Raw genomic sequence first — 17,450 nt, 5'->3', positions numbered from 1 at the left:
TCTCCAGTATGTTGGCACTGAATTTTTTTGACTTTCATTTCACACATTAGCCAGGAATTTCCTTTAGTGGGGCCAATTTTTAATAGCAATAACATATATATATATATATATATATATATATTATTTGAACCACAACAATATGTGTAAAAATTAAAACATTGATTTATTATATTTCTATTCAGTACATTCACAACGATTTTTCAGATTATTCATTGCTATTTTAAAATTAAGTTTATTCAATTAAATATATTAAAAAAAATCATATTCAATGAATCAATAATAAAATATAAAAAAGAAAATAACACAGTTACCTAATGGTTCTAATATATCACATATGCAAAAAAAAAATTAAAAATAAAAATCCGCGATAACAGTGAATCTGATTTCATTGATTTGGGTTGCAAATAAAAACAAATTCTAAGTCTTATTTAGAGAATAATAATTAGTAACACAATTACACAAACTAAATTTTGAAAGAACAACAAGCCCTAAAATAATTTTGATAGTAATTTTGGAACAAAGTCGTTTAAATCAATGGTGATTCACTATATTCATCGTGCATGCCATCGTCAAAGCATGTCATTATCCAAATCTTTCGGCGACAGTAAATTAAGTGTTTTGCGCTTTATTCATGTAACACCAATGTATTGATACTTTGACGATGGAGGGATTTACAAATTTGAATCTCAAAATCATTCAACATAGAATTTAAGCGAGAAATTGAACAAGGTGAGGACTAGTTCATTCTGATGGCTAGCACAGAAAATAGAACTCCCCTTCTCTGAGCCAAGTGGTTACTTTTTATGTAGAAATCACCATTAATGGAGCTATTCTCTGCTTTCATGATTGCATTTGCTACTCTTTTTTTTATACAATATAGTTGATAGTGGTATTGAATTTTATTTGGGGATACAAATTTTAACCGGTATTTATTTGAAAAAAGAATATTATCTATTCAATGTCACATGTAATGTAGTGTCTGCTAAAATCTCTCTTTTAAATGAAGAACTTGGGAAATATAAAAATAAAATCTAGGGAAATATAAATGAATCATCTAACAAGTGTAAAGACACTATGAAGATCAACTCAATTCTGAAATAACAAAAAGCTTCCATAAAATTCTGAAAAACGAAATCAACATAAAGGAAAAAAAGGGTCAAAAATCATTGTGGCACCTATTATTCGAGGGTGCTGGGATGATGCAAGTTTTTACCGTCGCACTAGACACTGACCCATAAAATTGATATCAAGAAGCATGTGATAAATGCGTGATACCACGACTATCACAAAGACGCACATAATTTGAATGTTATGTTAAAAGAAAGCTTTTGGCGCCTTGCAAAGTTACAAGGAAAGGTGTTGCTCATGTTCAAGAAAAGTCACGAACTCACATGTCATGTACTTGCAATTAGCATCAAGGTATAACAAAATGACACAAAATCCTAACAAAAGGTAGCAAATTTATCGAACTTTACAAATCAAACCTTATCTAAATTACCCAAGTGCACCCCATAATCAGTCAAAACATTTTTACTAAATTCATAGATGCAGTTACAATATATTGATCAATTGGCATGCAAGTGGTAGGGTTTGGTAGGTCCAGCTCGCAAACTGCACATATCATTTAAACTTTGGAGTTTTTTGCGCCCTGTGAGAGTCAAACTCTGGACATTCAAGTTTATTATGACTTGCCTCTTGAAACCTGGGTTGCATTGTACTATTGTGCTAAATGAAATATTATCTATTACATGAACACATTACACATGTACATATACATAACAAAATATACACACACAAGTGAAGAAATGTGTTCATCAAACATTATAAACACTAATCTGAACGGACCAAATAAGTGCTATAGACCAGAAATCCAAAAAAGCAATATGAGTCAGCTAAACAATCTCACTGCTCCAAAAATAAACCCTAAAAGAACCCAAAAATGAAATGCCCCAAACTATAAAGCAAAATATATATACCTCTAAGAAAAGCCGTATCAAAAATCAAATTACATCAAATGAAACATCAGAAAGGAAAACCCAATTCCATAGAACATCAAATCAGATGAAGTAAGAAGAAGAACACTTACTGCAGCCATTAGCGAGTAGGTGGATTGTAGTGGTTGTTTTTGATATCTAAATCAAACCCTTGAATACCCCGAATAAAGAAGAAAGATAACAGAGACGAGCAATGCTGGGTTTGGAACATTTTGAAGTGCATTTGGCCGCCGGAGATTCCAAGGTTCTTGGAGGATTGATACGGACAAAAATTCGATGGTAACAAAGTTTGAAAGCTAAACACACATAACAACAGAAGTCGGAGCAAGACGAAGGGTCTCTTTGTTTTTGTCCCGGATGATCGGAGTATATCCCACTATGATTGCTATGAATTGGTCGTTTAACGTTTTTGTCGTATCGTAATAGGCAAATGCTACTGATCTGACTCAAAAATTAAGGCATTAAATGATATTAATACTCAATTCATATATGCTAGATTATTTTTTTATTTGAATATGAGGTGTGACAAGATCTTCCTGTAATCATTCACTAAAGGAAAAAATTCAACATATATTGACCAATTCATGGTTAAAAGAAACGAAGACAAATATTTATTCAATAGTCTACGCAAATATATCACGCTATACTAGTGTAATTTAAAAAATGATTAGCATAGTGAAAACTTACCGTCCATTGGATGATATGAGTTAGAATTTGTTTGTTTATTGAATCCTGCCATTCGATTAAAGCTTTTACTATGCATATCAGTACTCTATGTATTTGGGTGGACTTATGATTACTGGTTAGAATCTGAGGTACACTATTTCATGGATAAATAAGAGGAAAAAAATAAATAAATGATAATATTAGTTAGGATAGTAAAAAAGAAATGAAAGACTCACTTGTACATGTTTAAAGGAAAAAAAAAAAAAAAGAATATATTATTCTTGTTTAAAAAATGTAAAGTAGAGACAAGAAAAAAAATTACTTTAATTAATTTACTATGGTTTCTGAGTGTAAAGTGAGACTCATATATGGTTAAAATTTTCTTCATTAAAATGTTACTTAAATTGTTATTATTTTTTTTTGGAAAAATTATATTTTGGTGACCAAAATTAAATATAATTGTTATATAGTGACCTTAAAGTCAAGAAAAGGTGAATAGTGACCAATTTTGAAACTTAATTGATATTAAGTGACCATTTGATGGTTTATTACCTAAATAGCCTTCTTATAATATATTATTATATAAGTAGACAAATTTACCCTCTACATTAACCTAAATAAATACTTACTTAAATTGACTAACAAAAAGACGATTATTAGGGTGAGTCTCTAAAGAGAAGATCAAGATGGGAGAGAACTGATGATGGATATTATATATAATTTTCTTCAAGATTCTAAGAGACATGACGAGAAAATTGTAAATTTTCTTCTTATTCATTATTTTCAAAGTATAGTTATTATACTTTACGAGTTGATTTGTCTGAGAGATCTTTCTTCAGATATAAGATTGTAATTTTTAGGAATTTTTAATACTACTTAATTATAGTTCAAGAAATAATGATTATTGTTGATTAATTTCATAATTTTATTAATTATTAAAGGGTGTTTCAAAAGTATGATTTGCCACTGTAAAGCGTTCATGCTGGAAAGCCTTGAAAAATAAATAAAGGATGGAAAAGAGATAATGTTGATAAAGAAATTTTAATTTTTTAAATTAGAAAATTGTAAACTAAAAAGGAAAATATTAGATGGTAGAGAGCCTTGAAAAATAGATAAAGGGTGAAAAATAGATAATGTTGATAAAGAAATCTTAATTTTTTAAATTGGTAAATTATAGACTAAAAAGGAAAAAACGAAAACGTTGGATTAGAGAGAGTGAGAGTAGAAGGAGGATGAATTTAATGACTTATTATTTATATTGGAGGGCAATTTTGTCATTTAAAATTTATTTTTAAAATGTTTATTAAACTTTTAAGTATTTTTGACCAAATTATTCTTAAATGGTCACTTAATATTAAATAAGTTTCAAAATTGGTCACTATTCACCTTTTCTTGACTTTAAGGTCACTATATAGCAATTATGTTTAATTTTGGTCACCAAAATATAACTTTTCCTTTTCTTTTTTTTTTTCTTTTTTCAAATCTTCCTAATTTTAGAAGAAAAACAAATGAGAGGTTGGGAGGAATAAATTATCCCTGCAAATCTCCTTTTAATTGCCTCCATTTATCTTATATGCAATTAATATGCATATTCGATCAACAAACATAACTAGCAAGAGCGATAGTTGGAGAGTGTCGATTATTTACCAATTAAAAATATACTGTAATAATATAGGCATCTGTCAGTTGTGCAGTCTAATGATATCACTTTTACCCTTCAAAAAAAGTGATGAGAGTTTGAATTCCTAAAAACAAACTGTGTAAATTTCTTGTCAATAAATAAATAAATAAAAATAAATAATATACGGATCTCTTGCCACACAACAATTTTCCACACTAATTTGGATAGGGGTTGTTTAAAGAAGCCCATTGGCACTAAATAATTTTCCAGACTTTTCCCGTGCAATAAATATGTTTTCAAATTCACAATTGCCAAAAAAAAAAAAAAAAAAAAAAAAAAAAAAAATTGAAAACATCCTCAGTTTGAGTCAATGGTGGGGCACACCTTAGTCAAAAAAGTAACGCACAACCAATAAATGTGATTAGACAATCAAATCCTCTTATCCGTTTTTATTTCCTTTCCTTAACACGCACTTAGTAGAAGATTTACCACCCCTGCTCCCCCAGCCATTGTACCATAAATAGTGTGTGCACACTGCCATCAACTTCATACCAGAGAAGCATTTCTAGCAAAACATATATATATATATATAGTTGTAATATATATTGATCAAGTGAGAGAGAGATATGGAGAAGAAGATGATGAGTTCCTCATTGTTTGTATTGGGCTTGATGGTTTTGGCTATGGCTACAAGCCCTGTGGTTAATGGCATCACGTGCCAAGACGCCGTATCGAAGCTGTTGCCATGTCAGGGTTACTTGGTGGGTTTTTTTCCCATCTCGGTTCCATGTTGCCAGAGTGCTCAGTCTCTGAATCAGTTGGTTACTAACAGAGATGATCGAAAAGCAGTGTGTGAGTGCTTCAAAAAAGTTGCACCAGCTGTTGGGGTTAACCCTGACAAAGCTAAGCAGCTTCCTCAACTTTGCAACATCACTCTCTCTGTACCCATTGACTTCAACACAGATTGCACAAAGTAACTTATATATCTCTCTCTCTCACACACAAACACACACTTCATTTTACAATATATATATATATATATATATATATATATATATATCTGACTCAAATTGACTTTTTCTCTCTCTCTCAATTTTGTGACATGCAGGGTTTGATTGGTCGTTGGAAATTCTGGGGGAGAAACGTTTCCTTTGTAGAATAAAATTGTTGGCCTGAGATAGCATAATTATATATTACTATATAATATATATATCGATCATGCCAAGTTGGCAAATAAAGACAATAGCTTCTTTCATTTTTCCTTGGCGATCTACTTAATTGTATGAACAAAATTACTGAATCTAATGAAGAATTTTGTTCCCCAATCAAATTATCTGGGATTTCTATTATTCGATCTTATGTTATATTTTGGATTTTTTTTTTTTTTCCATGGAATTTCAAGCAATTTTTATTAATAAGAAGTACAGTAATATGTACGAAAAGGCTGTAAAGGGGTAAACCCAGCCGAACAAGGCACAAGGACCCAAAGCAAAAAGAGTTGAGGAAACCACACAGGACTAAGGGATTTGGGTTGACTTAGGCCCATACAATGCAATATAAAATGGAAACTGCAGCCCAATACATTGTCACTAATTAATGGATGGATACCTTATTAGTGACTGTTAGCCATCACTATTAATTCAACATTCCGGTCACCCTCTACAAGAGCTCTAGCCTCTTATAATCGTATGGTGGCATATATATTTTGAAAATCCTCGATGTTTGCAACAAGGAATATTGGCTTAAGTTTTTTTTTAAAAAAAAACACCCCTTTATTATAATTTTTGTGCACCATGGTCCCTTAAAATTTAATTTGTGTCATTCAAGAGTCCTTACTTTTCGAAAAATATTTCAAAAATATTCTTTGCAATATTAAACCAGGGGACAATCTTTATCAATATTCCTACAATAATCTCTCTCTCAATTTAAGACCGTACCTTTTACCCACCTACTAAAGGACTTTGCTACGCAACTTCTTGACTAATAAGGCGTGTTAGGGTAATTTGCTCGCCAATGAGCATGTAATTTATTCACGACAAACATGATAGATTGTTAGATATGATTTGAATCTAACAAGATAGTTACCTAAAAAAAAAAAAAAAATTCATATATAACCGTCATCATGTTTGGTGGATAATTTCCATGATCAGGAGTAACAAATGGGCAAGAGATCACTACCGTTGCATATTTTCTATAAATATTGCCCTTAATTGTCAAACTTACAAGAAGCAACAATAACTTACATAATCGCTATAACTGTAATACAATTGATAAAATGAACCATAACCATCTCTATCATAGCATAAAGAATGTGTTAATATACAACAAGCTGCACTTGATCTATTCGTTGCAACGCTTAATCCAAATTCACCAGTCTCAATCCTAAGGTTGGCCTAGTTGGAAAAGACTTGAGTCCCGGTACTTCATAAAGTATTTAGTCTTAAGATCAATGCGTACTGAGTGTAAACAATTCCTTAAAAGGAGTGTGTGAATACCAACTTTGAAAAAAAAAATAAATCACCAATCTCCCATGTCATTTAATATTTTAACATAGCAACCATCAATGAATTTAAAATTCTCACCATTTGAAAAAAAAAAAAATTCTAATAGAAAATGATAAAAATGACTAATCAACTTAATTGTAACCAATTATTTTAATAAAAGTCTCTCTCTCTCTTAAAATATTACATATCTTTTAATAATTTCTTTCTTTTTTTTTTTTTTGTTAAACTAAATGACTCAGTCCATTGAAACTTTAACTAGTTTCCAAAGTCACCTAAAATATCATTTTCTTATATGATTATGCAAAAGTAGTTTCGATTAAAAAAATTTTAAAAGCTTGAAAATGTAGCTCTTTGTTATAAATAAAAGAAAGAAAAAAGCATAAAAAAGCATGATAAATGTCATCTAAATTTTTGATAGATCATCTAAAATTATTTTATCAGATACTGTCAATTGAAATTTGAAAGTAGGTAATCAAATTTGGTCTCATCAGTTTTCCTAACGATTTAAAGTCCATTGATGAGTGGAAACAACTATCAGGGTGTTGTTTTAGACCAGGCACGGAGAAAACTAACAATGGAATTTTTGATATGGGTGTTTTCATCTATATATAAATCAACTATGCGTACAAGTTTGTTAGAGAAATTAAAGAAAAAAATCAAGAAAACAACATCTACTTAAATCAAGTTGTAAAAAACATCAAGTAAAGGTAAATTATACTTATCACTCCTTTAGTTAAGATTTATTACACTTATTCCCTGTATTTTGGATAATTATAATTAATTTCATTCTAGTTATATATACGTGCGAATCAAATGGTCTTGTGCCGTTACTTTCACTAATTATAGTAAGAGATGGTCAATATTGATGTGACATGTTTTTTAACTTCTTTGACAAATATGTCCTTTAAATTTCTACGAAGGCACTTTTGTTTAATGATTCTTGAGCAAAAATATATATATATCCAACCATCGCATTTTCATTAATCTATTTTTTTTTTAGTTAGGGGTATTATTGTCGTTTTACCCAATAAGTATTGGACAAAAGTGTTTTTACATAAATTTAAAGGGCAACATTGACTTTCTTTGAACCATAGTGAAAATAATAGTAGGAATCAGTTTGTTATACATGTAACTAGAATAAAGATAATTGTAATTATTTAAAACACAGGTGAGGTAAGTATCAGGACGGCGGATCTAGGAATTTATATGAGGAGGCGAATTTATATAGAGGGGTTTTTTTTTATAATTTCAGTGGAGCATTTTCATAATTTTAGTGAGGGTAATTTCATAATTTTATGAATATTAATGCAAAAAGTATAAATTTAGAGGTCAAAAATACAATAATAAAAAATTTCAGCATCTACTGAGCCCTCCGTGCCTAGTAAGTAAAATAAATCATAACTAAAGAGACTGTAAGTATAATTCTCCCGAAGGAAGTAACCAAGGACAGACCTATGCACCCTGGGCTCTCTCGGGCCATCGCACACATTGAATTTTTTTAACTTTCATTTCACAGCTATAGTTTTGTAAACATCATAATAATATCATACAAAATACTAATTGCTAAAAACTCTATATATAAATTCATACCCACAAAGTTTGAGTGGTCAAACTCACTCTCGTGGGCGGAGCCAATTAAGACGCTGAGGAGGCACATGCCCCCATGACCTGGCTCCACCATCTATATATATGGGGCAAAATTTATTTATTTATTTTTATTTTTATTTTTTCCTTAGATTTTGCACTTGTAGTATGTTGTAACTTTGTTTTTTCACTAAGCTTAAATTTTATGTAGTCAATGACTGTAATTTCATGCAAAGACCTATTGTATTGAACTAAAATATTACCGAATAATTTTGTAAGTTAAAATTGGTCAATTATTTATTTTTGTTATACTACTAATTGATTATTATATTATTTTAAAATGATTTTTTTTTTCTTCTTCTCTGAACCATGATTTGAAGGGGAAATAAATGTTTTTTTTATACTGCATCTCTCCTTAATTGAAATCCTGGCTTTGCCCCTGCTTTTCACACACTCAAAATTTCGTACTCCCTGGGCCTCTTCTCATAGGTAACACCAAACCCATCGACGACTCTCTCTCTCATATTATAACTATTGAATTTGTTCAAGCTCAGTACTCCTCTCACCCTCAAATATTTGCTAAAAACTCAGTATATTTTGTTTAAGAGTTTTTTATTTGATTTTGTTGTAAGTAGATAACACGATCACTGAAAACCAAGTGAGTTTTCCAAAGAGAGATTGACGTTTCATTAGTTCATGGACTTGTGTATTTCTTTTCTATTTTGATAATTTTCTTTGGTTTGGGAAATTGAGGTTGCTATCAGCTTGTTGTGATTATGTGTTTCATGCTTGGGATTTTATTTATTTTTTAGAAAAGGTAAATTAAAACAAATCATGATATTAAACAATATTATCAAGAAACAAATAGGTAGAAGTAAATGTTAAAATTTAATGTTTTGTTTTTCAACACATTAAATCTGGCTGAAATAGATAGATATAAATGTGTTTAATACATATATAATTGTGTTCAAAAACTCTACTACACAACTATATTGGTGAGATTACATTTATGGTAAAGGATCAAAACAATTGCAATCTTTTGGTGTGTATATCAAGGTTTATATATATATAATAACTTCACAGATAGCTAAAAATCCACCCCCCCCAAAAAAAAAGGTCCAAAAACCAGCCCTCATTAAATCCATTCTTAATATTGCCCTTCAAAGTCCTAAACCAGCCCAACTATTTGCTTTGCTTTAAATGAGGGTGAAAAATGTAAACAAAATTACTTCAATTTAAATAGTAATATGAAGTGATGATTAATCCTTATTTGCACCTTTCCATTAAAATTGAGACCTCCCACATTTAGAATTAAACTGTCACCATTACTTTTTATGCAATTAGTGCGCATATACCCGTTAAAAAATAAAAAATAAAAATTAGTATGCATATACCACTCTCCAAGCATCGTATCATATATGTCTTTTTAGCATCACATCACTGGTCCGACCACCATATTGGGCATTTGGAGGGGGTGAATAGTATTTACCAGAAAATAAAAAAATGCTCTTTTATGCAATTCGATTTGTATAACATAACGCTCCGTTTTTATTACTGATTAATATCATCAATAATTGACATAAATATTTTAATTGTATATATTTTTTTTAATTTAGATAATTCTTTTATGAGGACCCTCTTATTAGAAGAATAGTGAGCTATTTATACTTAATCATTGAAATAGATTTTTATTTATTTTTAAAGATATGTGAAATAAATTATTTAATGTATCTTTTAATCTAATTACTAAATTGGGAGAATTCTTAGTGGTGACTAAGAGTATCCTTTAAAATCATTATTCTTATTTTTAAATAGGGAGAACTCAACCGTTTGGAGTTACTCTGGAGCTCTTAGTGGTGAATAAGAGTGTATCCCTTTAAAATCATTATTCTTATTTTTAAATAGGGAGAACTTGTGACCGTTTGGGAAAAGACTGAGGGAACTTCTTCTTATTCTTTTTTTTTTTTTTTTTCTCTTTCTTTTTCTTATTTTTTATTTTTATAGCGTTACTCCAAATGGAAACAGAACGCAAATCAAGTGAACACACAGTAAATTTCCTTGACCATGAATGGTAGTACGTCCTCTCTTACCCATATTTATTTCCTTTCCTTAACATGCTCCCGGTAGAAGAATTACCACCCATCATTCCCACTTGCCATTGCACTATAAATACAGTGTCCACACTATCACCAACTTCATCCCAAAGAAGCATTTCTAGCTAAGTAAACATATATACACACTATTATTGTTCTAATATATTGAAGTGAGAGAGATATGGAGAAGAAGATGATGAGTTCCACATTGTTTGTATTGGGCTTGGTGGTTTTGGCTATGGCTACAAGCCCCGTGGTTAATGGCATCACGTGCCAAGACGCTGTATCGAAGCTGTTGCCATGCCAGGGTTACTTGGTGGGTTTTTTTCCTATCTCAGTTCCATGTTGCCAGAGTGCTCAGTCTCTGAATCAGTTGGTTACTAACAGAGATGATCGGAAAGCAGTGTGTGAGTGCTTCAAAAAAGTTGCACCAGCTGTTGGGGTTAACCCTGACAAAGCTAAGCAACTTCCTCAGCTTTGCAACATCACTCTCTCTGTACCCTTTGACTTCAACACAGATTGCACAAAGTAACATATATCTCTCTCTCACACACACAAACACACACTTCATTTTACAATATATATATATATATATATATATATATATATATATGACTCAAATTAGCTTTTTTTTTTTTATGTCTTAATTTTGTGACATGCAGGTTTTGATTGGTTGATGGAAATTCTGGGGGAGAAACTAGCTAGAAAGGTTTCCTTATATAGTAAAATAAAATGCTTGGCCTGATATAGCATAATTATTATTATATGTATCATGTCAAGATAGCAAATATATTGTAGCTTCTTTCTTTTTTTTTTTTCCCCTTCGTGAACGATCTTCTTAATTGTATGAACACAATTACTAAATATAACCAAGATCTTCGTTTCCTAATCATGTTCTCTGGGATTTATGTTATTCAATTCTATGCTATATTTTGGAAATCTTCCATGTTTTGCAACAATGAATAATTTGACCTCCATGTTTGCATCGATAGACTTAATTCAGAGTCTTCAAGTACAATAATGTGCAGAAGAAGAAAAAAACAAAGGAAAAAAATTTATGTGGATTACAACACAAATATTTTTTTTTTTTTTTTTTTTGGGTAAGCAATTAATTTTTTTTGAGAATGAACTTAAAAAAAAAAAAAATAAAGGTATTAAGAAGTGATAGAGGTGGTGATTACGAAGCACTATTCGCTGATATTTGTTCAGAATATGGTATTATTCACCAAACTATCGCTCCTTATTCACCTTAACAAAATGGTGTTTCTGAACGCAAAAACTGTACTGTATCTTAAAAGAAATGATGAATGCTATGTTGATAAGTTCTGATTTAACCCAAAATTTGTGGGGGACGCTTTGTTTTTTGTAAATTATGTCCTTAATAAAATATCTCAAAATAAAACAAATGTGACATGAAAATGTCAAAAACCTTCTTATAAATTCTTAAAAGTATGGGGGTCTCTAGCTAAGGTTGCGGTTCCTACTTCTAAGAAAGTTAAAATATGACCAAAAACCTTTGATGGTATTTTCATAGGCTATGCACAGAATAGTAGTGCATATTGTTTCCTTGTGCATAAATTAGATATTTCTGACATTCATGTCAATATAATTACTTAATGCTTATTTCTTTGAGGATATATTTCCTTATAAAAAATATACAAGAAAATCGTCGCGACTCTTTGAACGATAGTGAAACAAATAGTAGCAGTCAGTTTGTTACATGTGTGACAAGAAGAAAGATAATTATAATTATTTAAAACATAAGTGACAGTGACGTAAGTATAATAAATCATAACTAAAGAGACGGTAAGTACAATTCTCCCGTATGTTGGCACTGAATTTTTCTGACTTTCATTTCACACATTAGCCATATATATATATATATATATATATATATATATATATATAATATTTGAACCACAACAATTTGTGTAAAAATTAAAACATTGATTTATTATATTTCTATTCAGTACATTCACAATGATTATTCAGATTATTCATTACTGTTTTAAAATTGAGTTTATTCAATTAAATATATTTAAAAAAATCATATTCAATGAATCAATAATAAAATATAAAAAAGAAAATAACACAGTTACCTAATGGTTCTAATATATCACATATGCAAAAAAAAATTAAAAATAAAAATCCATGATAATTCTAAGTCTTATTTAGAGAATAATAATTAGTAACACAATTACACAAACTAAATTTTGAAAGAACAAGCAGCCCTAAAATAATTTTGATAGTAATAATTAATAATTTTGATAGTAATAATTAATAATTTTTCTAATTAAAATTATAATATGCAATAATAATCTTAAATTTAGATGATAAAAAAATAATAAAAATTCAGATTACCTATCTGCCGCACTGGAGTACGACTGACTGAATTTCTGTCTTCTGGTAAATGGTTGCATTGTTTGGATGGTGGAAAATATTGAAGATTGAAAATGTGATGGAAACAATCCAGTTGTTTATGGTTAAGTCAAAAGTATGATAGAATATCTTGATGAAATGCTTTTTTTTTTTTTGAAAAGTGGGAAAAAATATAATATTTTGGCAAAGTAGAAAAAAATATTGTATTTTATGGGAAAGTGATAAATTGATAGATATATTATATACATTTATAATTGTGTGATGATTATATTCCTTTTTTTTTTTTGGTGTAAAATTCGTGAATGAGCTTTTGGTTACATATATATATATATATCAAATTTTAGAGGGGGCAATTATACAAATATAAAAATCTTTCCATATAAAATATAAAAAAATTAAAAATTGAGTAGAGGCAGTTGCTCCCACTTATCCCTATGTGGCTACGCCACTGATTTCACACCTATAATTTTGTAAACATCATAATAATATCCTACAAAATACTTGCTAAAAACTCAATATATAAACTCATGCCCGCTAAATTTTGAGTGTTAAAACTCACTCCTCTCACACTCGAAATTTCGTACTCTCTAGGTCTCTTCTTAGGTCTCTTCTTAGAGGTAGCCCTAATCCATCAATGACTCTCTCTCTCTCTCACGAAAATTATAACTATTGAATTTGTTCAAACTCACTCCTCTCACCCTCAAATATTTGCTAAAACCTCTTTACACTTGTCCCTATGTGGCTGTGCCACTGATTTCACACCTATAATTTTGTAAAAATCATATTAATATCCTACAAATTACTTGCTAAAAACTCTATATATAAACTCATACCCACTAAATTTTCAGTGTTCAAACTCACTCCTCTCACACTCGAAATTTCGCACTCTCTATGTCTCTTCTTAGAGGTAGCCGTAACCCATCAACGACTTTCTCTCTCTCTCACGAAAATTATCACTATTGAATTTGTTCAAACTCACTCCTCTCACCATCAAATATTTGCTAAAACCTCTTCATATTTTGTTTAAGAGTTTTTTTTATCTGATTTTGTTATAAGTAGATAAGACGATCACTTAAAACCAAGTGAGTTTCCCAAAGAGAGGTTGACGTTTCATTAGTTCACGAACTTGTGTGTTTCTTTTCGGTTTTGGTAATTTTCATGGATTTGGGAAATTGAGGTTGCTATCAGCTTGTTGTAATTCTGTGTTTCAGGCTTGGAATTTTTTTTTCTTCCTTTCCTTAGTAATTTTCCTTGACCAGATTTAAAATTTTCAAAAATTAAGACAGCTAGAAAAGGTAAGTTAAAATAAAGTATGATATTAAACAATATTATCAACAAACAAATAGGTAGACGTAAATGTGTTAAAAATTAATGTTTGTTTTTTCAACACATTAAATTGGGCTGAAATAGATAGATATAAATGTGTTAAAAACATATAAAATTGTGTTAAAAAGCCCTGCAACACAACCACATAGGTCAGATTACATTTATGGTAAAGTATCCAAACAGTTCCAATCTTTTCAGTGTGTATATAAGGCTATCTGCATCAGTCTCTCCAGATTTTTACTCTCTAAAAATGCCACTTTAGATTTTTTAAGAGTTACGTCAGCAGCTTTCGCTCTCCAGAAACATGCACTCCAGGCTCTTCGAATTTCCGCTCTAAAAAAAAAAAAAATTTAAAATTAATATAGATATATATTTTTTAACGGCCAAATGCATTGTTTGTGGCAGAAATTTAAATTTTAAAGTAAAAAAATAAAAAAAAAAACAAATTTTAAGGGAAAAAAAAATAAAAAAAAAGGTTTTTTAATTTATTTTTGGCCCAAATAATTTTTTTTGGACAAATAGTGCCTAAACAATATATTTTTTATTAATGAATTTTATTTTATTTTTTTAAAATGAGCTCAAAATAACCTATTTTTGGGTTTTTCCAAAAAAAAAAAAAAAACAACTTGCCAAACAGTGCAAAACGGCGACGTTTTGCAAAAGAAAAAAACAAAACAAAAAAAAATCACGATCTCAGGTAGGCTAGTAATATTCCGCGAGCCGACCCACGAGGCAAAGTGGGCCCTACCCAATTAAGCTAGTCCGCTGCACTGCATTTGGGCCACTTGCTTGCCAAAATTGGGGTTTAGGTAGGGCGGTGCAGATGCTCTTCACAGATAGCTAAAAATCCACCCTCGAAAAAAAAATGCCCTAAAACCAGCCCTAATTAAATCCATTCTTAATATTGCCCTTCAAAGTCTTAAAGTAGCCCAACTATTTCCACTGCTTTAAATGAGGGTGAAAAATATTTACAAAATTACTTCAATTTAAATAGTAATATGACATGATGATTAATCCTTTATCTACTACACATTTCCTGTAAAATTGAGACAAATCCGCATTTGGATTAATCACCTTTCCTTTAAAATTGAGACCTCCCCGCATTTACTTTCCTATTTGGCAATCAGAATTAAACTGCCATCTTTACTTTTCTGATATTCAATTAGCATGCATATACCACTCTCCAAGCATCGTATCAGACATGTTTTTATAGCATCACATCATTGGTCCGGGGACCATATTAGGCATTTGGAGGGGGTGTAATAGTATTTTGGCAATGGGGAGGGTTTGGAGTAGGTTTCCCCAAATCCCGCCCCGCCCCTTTTAATTTTTGTCAAGTCCATGCCCGCCCCGAGACCCGCGACGGGTTAAATTTTCATGTCCAGCCCCGCCCTGTTCGGAAATATTGTGCCCCCGTGCCCGCCCCGCTAACAAATTTTTTTCTCCCACTTTTTAGAATTTAAGCTCCTGCTATTTAAATGTGGAAAGCCTGGGAATGGCACAACATAAATCAAATTATGTATCCCAAAAAAAATAAAAAAAAATAACATGCAAATAACATAATTCAGAGAACGTAATAAACAAAAATAAAAGTTTAATACAACCAAATCACAAGAAGTTTTAAGCTCCAACTTCCACCATAACTAAAACAAAAACAAATTTAATACCAAGTTTACATCCCAAATTAGGATTATAAGAGATAGGTAACTGGGTAAGTCGCTAAGATAAGTTATTAAGATTATATATATATTAAATATAATTATATGTTTAGCGGGGCGGGGTGGGGCTGGGCAGGGCCCCTAGGATATGTATACTGAACCCTTACCCACCCTATGACCCGTAACCGGTACAAAATTTGTATCCATGCCCGCCCCAACAGTATAAAAAGTGTTCCCATATCCGTTATTAACAGGGCGGGACGGGGCAGGGCTCCGGCGGGGCGGTAAAAATTGACATCCCTAAGTATTTACCAAAAAATAAAAAAAAAAATTGTTCTTTTAGCCTATAAATAGTGTGTGCACACTGCCATCAACTTCATACCAGAGAAGCATTTCTAGCAAAAGCATATATATATATATAGTTCTAATATATATTTATCAAGTGAGAGAGAGATATGGAGAAGAAGATGATGAGTTCCTCATTGTTTGTATTGGGCTTGGTGGCTTTGGCTATGGCTACAAGCCCTTTAGTCTATGGCATCACATGCCAAGACGCCATCACGAAGTTGCTGCGCGCCATGCTAGGGTTACTTGGAGGGCTTTGCTCCTATCTCGGTTCCATGTTGCCAGAGAGCTCAGTTTCTGAATCAATTGGTTTCTTCTAGAGATGATCAGAAAGCAGTGTATGAGTGCTTCAAGAAAGTTGCACCAGTTTTAGGGGTTAACCCTGACAAAACTAAGCAGCTTCCTTAGCTTTGCAATATCACTCTCCCTGTACCCATTGACTTCAACACAGATTGCACAAAGTAACATCTCTCTCTCACACACACAAACACACACTTCATTTTACAATATATATATATATATATATATATATATATATATATATATAAAATCAAATTGACTTTTTTTCTCTCTCATAATTTTGTGACATGCAGGGTTTGATTGGTTGGTGGAAATTCTGGGGGAGAAAGGTTTCCTTTGTAGAATAAAGTTCTTGACCTGAGATAGCATAATTATATAATATATATCATGTCAAACTGGCAAATACGGAGTATAGCTTCTTTCAATTTTCCTTGGCGATCTACTTAATTGTATGAACAAAATTACTGAATCTAAGGAAGACTTTTGTTCCCTAATCAAATTCTCTGGGATTTCTATTATTCGATCGTATGTTATATTATTTATTTATCCTAGAAATTCAAGCAATTTTATCAAGAACAATATTTAGGTCTTCACTAGTGATGTGGACAAATAATAAATCACCATCTCTGTGATTTGATAAGTGGGTATTTACCCACCATATTAAATTTAGTAATTAAAAATAATATGTATATTTACTATTGGTTCACATAACTAGTGAAGATCTATACTATCCTCACTAGTGAGGACCTAAGCATTGCTTTTCAAGTAATATGTAGGAAAAAGCTGTAAAAACCCAGCCGAACGCACAAGGACCAAAAGCAAAAAGAGTTGAGGAAACCAAACAGGACTAAGGGATTTGGGCTGAGTTAGGCCCATACAATGCAATATAAAAGGGAAGCTACTTCCCAATACATTGTCACTAATTCATTGCTAACAGTCACTAATAAGGTGACAATTTAAAGGGCTAACGATTTACCCAC

General features: G+C 31.1%; 2 protein-coding genes across 2 annotated transcripts; both read left to right on the top strand.

Moving 5' to 3' along the window:
- The first annotated feature begins 4,907 nt into the window (after positions 1 to 4,907).
- LOC132278713 (non-specific lipid-transfer protein-like) lies at positions 4,908 to 5,258 on the top strand. The gene has a single exon (XM_059780575.1). The coding sequence runs from the start codon at positions 4,908 to 4,910 to the stop codon at positions 5,256 to 5,258; it is 351 nt and encodes a 116-aa protein (XP_059636558.1).
- Positions 5,259 to 10,643: 5,385 nt separating this feature from the next.
- On the top strand, positions 10,644 to 10,994 carry LOC132278703 (non-specific lipid-transfer protein-like). The gene has a single exon (XM_059780563.1). It carries the CDS (start codon positions 10,644 to 10,646, stop codon positions 10,992 to 10,994), a length of 351 nt encoding a protein of 116 aa, XP_059636546.1.
- The last annotated feature ends 6,456 nt before the right edge of the window (positions 10,995 to 17,450 follow it).

This window comes from Cornus florida, unplaced genomic scaffold, assembly GCF_030987335.1.
Source record: "Cornus florida cultivar Cherokee Brave unplaced genomic scaffold, ASM3098733v1 CherokeeBrave_3.0.0_Hap2_Chr01, whole genome shotgun sequence".
Classification (NCBI taxonomy): Eukaryota; Viridiplantae; Streptophyta; class Magnoliopsida; order Cornales; family Cornaceae; genus Cornus; species Cornus florida.
This window is presented reverse-complemented; position numbering and strand designations above follow the sequence as displayed.